The sequence below is a fragment of the Pteropus alecto genome, unplaced genomic scaffold (assembly GCF_000325575.1).
Source record: "Pteropus alecto unplaced genomic scaffold, ASM32557v1 scaffold3, whole genome shotgun sequence".
In the NCBI taxonomy this organism is placed as follows: Eukaryota; Metazoa; Chordata; class Mammalia; order Chiroptera; family Pteropodidae; genus Pteropus; species Pteropus alecto.
This window is the reverse complement of record NW_006442484.1, coordinates 5,785,440-5,792,596: the sequence shown is the minus strand read 5'-3', so window position 1 is coordinate 5,792,596 and position 7,157 is coordinate 5,785,440. Positions and strand designations below refer to the sequence as shown.

The 7,157-nt window shown below is 51.3% G+C and overlaps 1 protein-coding gene across 3 annotated transcripts in view; it reads left to right on the top strand.

Moving 5' to 3' along the window:
- Nucleotides 1-3,805, top strand: part of GLI2 (GLI family zinc finger 2) — a 245,479-nt gene extending 241,674 nt beyond the window's left edge. For all 3 annotated transcript variants that reach the window (XM_025039271.1, XM_025039272.1, XM_025039273.1), the window contains one exon: nt 1-3,805. In XM_025039271.1, the coding sequence (XP_024895039.1) occupies nt 1-2,028 (2,028 nt within the window). In that variant the 3' untranslated portion in view covers nt 2,029-3,805.
- Nucleotides 3,806-7,157: the final 3,352 nt, after the last annotated feature.

Genomic DNA, 7,157 nt, shown 5'->3' with positions numbered 1-7,157 from the left:
CCGCCCCCCACGCCGCTGCCAGGCCTGGAGCGCGGGAGTCTACGGGCCCGGCTGGCACTGCTGGATATGCCCGAGCGTGCCTTGGGACCCCGGAGAGGCAGCGGCGGGCCGGTCTATGGCCATGCGGGGCCTGCGCCCGCCTTCCCTCACGAGGCTCCGGGAGGCGGGGCGCGGCGGGCCAGCGACCCAGTGAGGCGGCCCGACGCCCTGGCTCCCCCACGGGTGCAGCGCTTCCACAGTGCCCACGATGTGAACCCCACACCGCTGCCACTCTGTGCCCCCGAGAGGCGCAGCCTCCGCCTGCAGGGTCCCATTAGCACCGACGGCAGCCTGACCCGCAGTGTCTACTCCCCCCGGCCGCCCAGCATCAGCGAGAACACGGTGATGGAGGCCATGGTGGCAGGGACAGACAGTGCAGGGCCTGAGGGCAACCTCGTGCTGCCCGAGGACGACCTTGTGCTGCCCGATGACGTGGTGCAGTACATCAAGGCGCATGCCAGTGGCGCCTTGGATGAGAGTGCCCCGCAGGTATATCCTCCGGAAAGCACTTGCTTCTCTGAGCACTCCAAATTGCCTAGCCCGGGGCTGCACGGCCAGCGCAGGATGGTGGCTCCGGACTCCAACATGGGCCCCTCTGCCCCGGTGCTGGGAGACTGCCAGCTGGGCTATGCGGCCTCCTCTAGCCTAAACAAAAACAGCATGCCTGTGCAGTGGAATGAGGTGAGCTCGGGCACCATGGACGTCCTGGCCACGCAGGTGAAGCCTCCAGCTTTTCCACAGGGCAACCTGGCTGTGGTACAGCAGAAGCCAACCTTCAGCCAGTACCCAGGTTATAGTCCACAAGGCCTGCAGCCGAGCCCTGGGGTCCTGGAGAGCACACAGCCACACCTTCAGTCTTGCAGTGGAGCCCCCTCCACATCCAGGGTAAATTATATGCAGCAGCTGCGGCAGCCAGGAACAGGTGGCCAGTGTTCCAGTATGACCACCACGGTGAGCCCTCATACCACCTACGGCCAAGCCCACCCCCAGCTGAGCTCCAGTGCCATGGGTAGGGCCCTGAACCAGTTCCCCCCATCTTGCAGCAACCTGTCAGCCAAGCCAGGCCACCTGGGGCTCCCCCAGCAAATGGAAGTTGCTCCCGACCCTACCATGGTGGGTAGCAGCCGCAGGGAATTTGGGGTTCCCAATTCCACACTGGCTGGGATGGTGCCATCTCACCCAGCCCAGAACTACCCACAGCAGAGCCATCACCTGACAGCCTCCATGAACCAGGAGGGCTACCGCCAGGGCCCCAGCCATCTGCCTTCCCACCAGCCTGGCTTCATGGAGCTCCAGCAGGGCACAGTTGGGCTGGCTGGATCAAGCTTTGGCCTAGTGCAACCCCGGCCACCCCCTGAGCCCAGCCCTGCTGGCCGCCACCGTGCGGTACGTGCTGGGCAGCAGCTCGCCTATGCCAGGGCTACTGGCCATGCCATGGCTGCTGTGTCAGCCAACCAGGAGATGGCAGAGTCTGTGCCCAAGGGAGCGATGGCCACCATGGTGTCTCTGCCTTCTCAGCTGCCCCCACAGGACCCAGGTGAGGCCCAGGACCACAACATGCTCTACTACTATGGCCAGATCCACATGTATGAACAGAATGGAGGCCTAGAAAACCACGTAGGCTGCCAGGTCATGAGGCCCCAGCCACCGCAGCCACAGGCCTGCTCAGAAAGCATCCAGTCTCAGCCCTTGCCCTCACCAGGGGTCAACCAGGTATCCAGCACTGTGGACTCCCAGCTCCTGGAGGCCGCCCAGATTGATTTTGATGCCATCATGGATGACGGCGATCACGCCAGCTTGCTGTCGGGCACCCTGAGCCCCAGCCTCCTCCACAGCCTCTCCCAGAACTCCTCCCGCCTCACTACCCCCCGGAACTCCCTGACTCTGCCCTCCATCCCCACGGGCATCAGCAATATGGCCGTCGGGGACATGAGCTCTATGCTCACCAGCCTGGCCGAGGAGAGCAAGTTCCTGAACATGATGACCTAAGGCCCCAGCCCCTGGTGCTGAGTGGACCCAGAGGAACCATCCATTCCCAGAGCATAGGACTGTTGTCCCTTTCATCTTTTTCCAAAATAGTATTAATAGGTCCGAGGGAGTTTGCCAATTGCTGGTTCAGACCAGAAATGCTTTAAGGGCAAGTTTATGTGCATCTTGTCTGGCCTTCTTTTGGATTATTTTTCAGAACACTGAAAAAAATCTCAACAAGAAAAACTTGTTTACACAGTGCTTCCCACTTATGGTGTTTATAGGACCACTTTGCTCTGGCTCCTTTGCCTCTGTCATTTGGCTAATGAGGGATTGCCTTGGCTAGGGCTTTCCAAGTACACAAGGAGAGAGGGTAGAAGAACCACATTTGGGTTTGGATCTGAAAGCCATAATGGATATTCTAATCCAGGAAGATAAGCTTCTCGTTCCAATGCCTACAAGGAAAAGGAATTGCTGGGCCACCAGAATTCTTTGAAGCTTAATTCTTGAGGCCTCTAACGTCCCTTGCCACAGAGGAAAAAAAAGATTTTACCTAGATGATTTGGAAGCACATCCTGATTCCAGGTTTGGTAGAACTGACATCTCTACCCTACAAAGCCAAGTTTGCAACTGGCAGACTGTCCAAGTGTACATGAATGAATAAAGTATGGGGGTATTACCAGAATAAGGAAAGAAAAAATTGTAATACTAGGGGCATGCCCAAAAGCTACCCTGGCCTCTCCAGACCATGTTTACAGTGTTCATGCATGTAGAATGTAGCCCTTCCTGAAAAGGACACTTATTTCTAAATACCTCGGGGCTGCTGGAGCTGCTGTGGGTTAGGGATGGACCAAGGGGAGCCAAATGTGGGATGAGACCTCAAAAAGGTTAGAGTGCACGAGGTTCAGCCTCAGGCCACCCTGGAGGTTTCCTGTAGGAAGAGGAAGTCACATGTTTACCCAATCCTGTTTTTCCAATGCACTGTCCACCCACTTTACCACGGGAAACCCCAGGGCCCAGTAGCAGCCTCTGCTTATGTTCTTCCAGGCCATGCCCTCCACTCACCGGCAGCCCAGTGGTCTACTCCAAGCTGCAGCATGCAGTTCTAGTATCTTCTGGGTTCCCATCCTTCTGCTCTCGTTCATTTCAGAGAATGATGGCATGCATGGTGTTTTCGCTGAAGGCAAGAGGGCAAAGGAGTTGATTCCTGGGACTCAAGGACCATCACTGAACTTTCCTGTTTGGTGTGACCAAGCCCCATCCCCAAATAGAATTTGGAACTGGTGTCAGAAGACATCATTTCTTAACATACTATAGGTGAACTGGTGCATCTTCCCCACTACACACACACAAATACACACACCCTCACCCCTTTTCCATGTGGAATTTGTGGCAACCTTGCCAAAACCAACTGTACCACTATGAGCTTGATACTGACTATCAAGGCAAGACAGGGCCATCACCTTACCTGGGCCCTTTGCATCCCAGAACATCAAATGCTATGTTAGGGTCCAAAGTCAAGACCAAGTCCAAATAACGGCCTTGGGGCAAGTCCAGGGGTCTGGGCTCTGTGGTGGTCATTTACTCCCTGAGCTAGGATTTCACTAGCCATTCCCACACTGTATATAGTCTGTACAGAAGACATCATCCCTGAAAATATGCTAGGTGAATCATCCAGCCGAATTTGTATCTCCAAAGCATTTTTAGCTTTTTCTACATGCTATGAATTGAGATGACATGCTCAACTTGTAAATAAGTCTTTTTGTACATTAAAAAAAAGTAATTTTTTCATAATTTATTTTGTCTATCTGCTTCTTCTTTGACAGTAGTTAATGAGAACGTGGGCAGTAAATTTGGTGCATTTGGACAGAAATTAGGCCGTATTTTTTCTTAGCAGTGTCAAAATTGACTATTCCACCATCGCCGAGAGATGTTTAATGCTAAGGCACTTACTGGCTGTTTGTTCGTTGTCTCTCTGGGGGTGGAGGGTGGGCAAGGTTTAGCATTTTAGTCAATATCTGGCTCTTCTTCCAGCAAGCTAGTCTGAACATCTAAGATGATGTGCTGAGAGCCATGCATACCAGATCCAGGTGTAATCCCAAACACTCCTCATGTCAGAATCCCCTCTTTGAGGGGAAATCTGATGAGCACATTTGAGTAGTTCAGGTGGGGGCTGGCAGACCCTCTATGCTCTGCTGCAGGCAAAAGGAGAGAGTCACAGCAGGCAGCTGGAGCCTCAGGATACCCAGCAACTGGCCTTGGGCAAAGGGGCTCATGGAGAAGAACCATAAGCAGGGGCTCAGCCCTGGGAGGCGGCCCTGACAGATGCATAGGGAAGGCCCAGGTCTAGTAAGAGATCAATCAACCATTACAGAAATTGGGCCACTGCAGCGGAGCCAGCGAGTAGGGCATGAGGCCCGAGATGGCTCCTGAAACTGTAAGGAGTACAGGGAAGAGGGTTTTCAGGACTGGGTTAGAGGGAGTAGAAGGTACCTTCCATACTCCGTCCACCTCTCCATGAGAAAACCTTGGCACTCCGCTTGGAGCGTTTGAAGCCAAGCCACATGGAAGGTATTTAAACTCAAAACATTCTGTGGGATGTAACTAAGTGGACTGAGGAAGGGCTCTCCGGTAAATAAGCAAAGGAAACATCCAAGGAAAAGGAAATTAGCAGGTTTCCTTTCCTCAGCGCATTCCCAGAGTCTTTGCTGTGTGTCAGGGTGCCACCACTTCCCTGGGTGGTGTTTTCTGGGGGAAAGACTACAGCCAGAGTCCTACTCCTGGCCTTGCTTCTCCCAGAGGGAGGACTCGCTTAGCTGTCTGCATGCTCAGGAAGAGGAACTGAGCATACCTGGTTCACCCTCTCCTCTGCCTCTCTCAAAGCCCGTCTTCGGGCTTTGCACCTTCTCTACTGCACCACATTAGGCCTCTGGAAGCATCTTTGCTCTGCTTCAGGGACAAAAGTTATTCAGTGCTGCCTGAGACTGGATGAGCCGCAGTATTAAGAAGCCCATGTTGGTCATTCAGTTCAGCCACATCTTCTTTATCAATTAACTATGGCCATAATCATGCTGTATAACGATATCCACGAAGCTTCAGCTCCATGTAACAATAAGCATTTATTTAGCTCCTGAATCTGGGTCAACTGGGGGTTGGCCAATCCAGGCTGGGCTGGGCTGGGCAGCTGTATGGGTCAGCTGGGGGCAGCTAATCTAGCTGGCGTGGATGGGGCAGCTTGGATTCACTCCACGTGACTCATCTAACTCCAGGACCAGGATGCTGGCTTGGGCATTGCTTTCTTGTGGCAATGGCAGAAGCACAAGAGAGCAAGCCAAAAAATGTAGGTCCTCTTTAGGACTATGCACAGAACCAGTATACCATCAGTTTCCCCTCATTCTTTTGGCCAAAGCAAGTCACATGGCCAAACTCATCATCAGTGACATTGATAAGTGTATTCCTTCCATGGGAGTGAGAGGAAGAAAGTGAATATTTCTCAACAACAATACATATAGACAAGATTCATGTCCCTCCCACATGTTGAATCTATTCAACCAAGATCCTCAAAGTCTATCCAGTCAATCATCAGTCTCAAGGTCTGGGATTTTGTGGTCTGCATCCATTCTGGATATGGTTCTTCTTGACCCAGAGACTTAGGAGCTAAAAAGAAAAGTTTTCTGCCCTCCACGCACATACACCCAGCATACAGTGGTAGGACAGCTAGAATCGCTGCAGTTACCACTCCCATCTCAGTCAGTGGTCCACAGCATCTGAAATCCTGCGGGGCAAATGTTGCCAGCCCCTCTACTCTGGGTGGAATGTTTCTTGAGTAGCTGCAGCGCATTGTATTCTGCAGCTGTCACCGTTGGGGTGTTCTTCTTCCATCATCCCTTCAGCTTCTGAAGAGGGCATTGGAAAGTGTGCTGTCCTTGGCAGTAGAGTAACTCCTTCAACCTCTTCCTTCCGGAAAAAAGCTGGGAGTCTGAGGTCCTTTACATTTCAAACAGCCTCAATCCCCTTTACTTCACACTTACATTTGCCCATTTAGCTCTCTTAGACATTGTGAGTTTTCTACATATTTGACTCCAATCTACTCTGGGCCAAAAGCCACACTCACAATTCCTTTGGTGACAGGCCTCTCTCTGTTTGATTACTGGTACCCCTTATCAGGCTGTGTGGGGCCATGCCCTGAAGGTTTCTAGGCACACTGTTGTCACTGAGAGGACATTCTAAAGCCACCTTACTCTTTTCAGGGACCTTAAGACCATGGACATTACAATAGAGGGGGCACATCCTTGATTTCATTTCTACTCTGAGGTTGAGTTTCACTAGTACTGCCCTGGATTGGGTCTTTGCACCCCAGGCCAAATATTAATTTGAAGATCTTTCAGTGACTAGAAAGACTGGAGATGAGAAATAACCTTATTTTCTAGATTCTGCATGCAAATTGACTCGCTCCTTTCTGGATTCATCTTTTACTTGCAGTACCTTATCATATATAGCTCCAAGAAGCTCATGTTCATAATACCGTGCCTGGAAACTGGCCCTCCCAATTCTACAGATTCAAAGGTACATTTCCTCCATCCTAAATTGCATTAGGCAATAATTGTACCAAATATTTCTTCACCACATAACACAGGTTGCCATTTTTCTTGTCATCTTTTTAACCTCTAAGTTTCCTCACTGCCCACTTCCAAACCTATGCTACGTGTGTTAGGAATTTGTTACAGCAGCCTCCCATTCTGGGGGCCATTTTCTGAATAAGTTCAATAATGCAACCTAATGAAAACCACAAAAGCTCAGAGCATACAGCAACTAGCATTTATTTAACTCAGGAGTCCTCACGTCTGCTGAGGGGAGCTTGCCTAGGGTGGGGGTGCTTAGGCAGCTTGTTCTGCTCCTGTGCCTCTTCCCCTTAGGACCAGCAGAGTCCTTAGACATATAATAGTGATGGCACAAGTACAACAGGTTAAGCAAAACACAGGAGACTTCTTAAAGCCGAGATTTGGAACAGAAAGCAAGTCACATAACTGAGTTCCAAATCAATAGAAGAGGGAAGTCCATTCTTTTCTAGAATTAGAGGAAACAAATATCTGAACAATGATCCAACCTACTGCACCCTCTAACTCAGCTTTGCTCATAATAAGACTGAC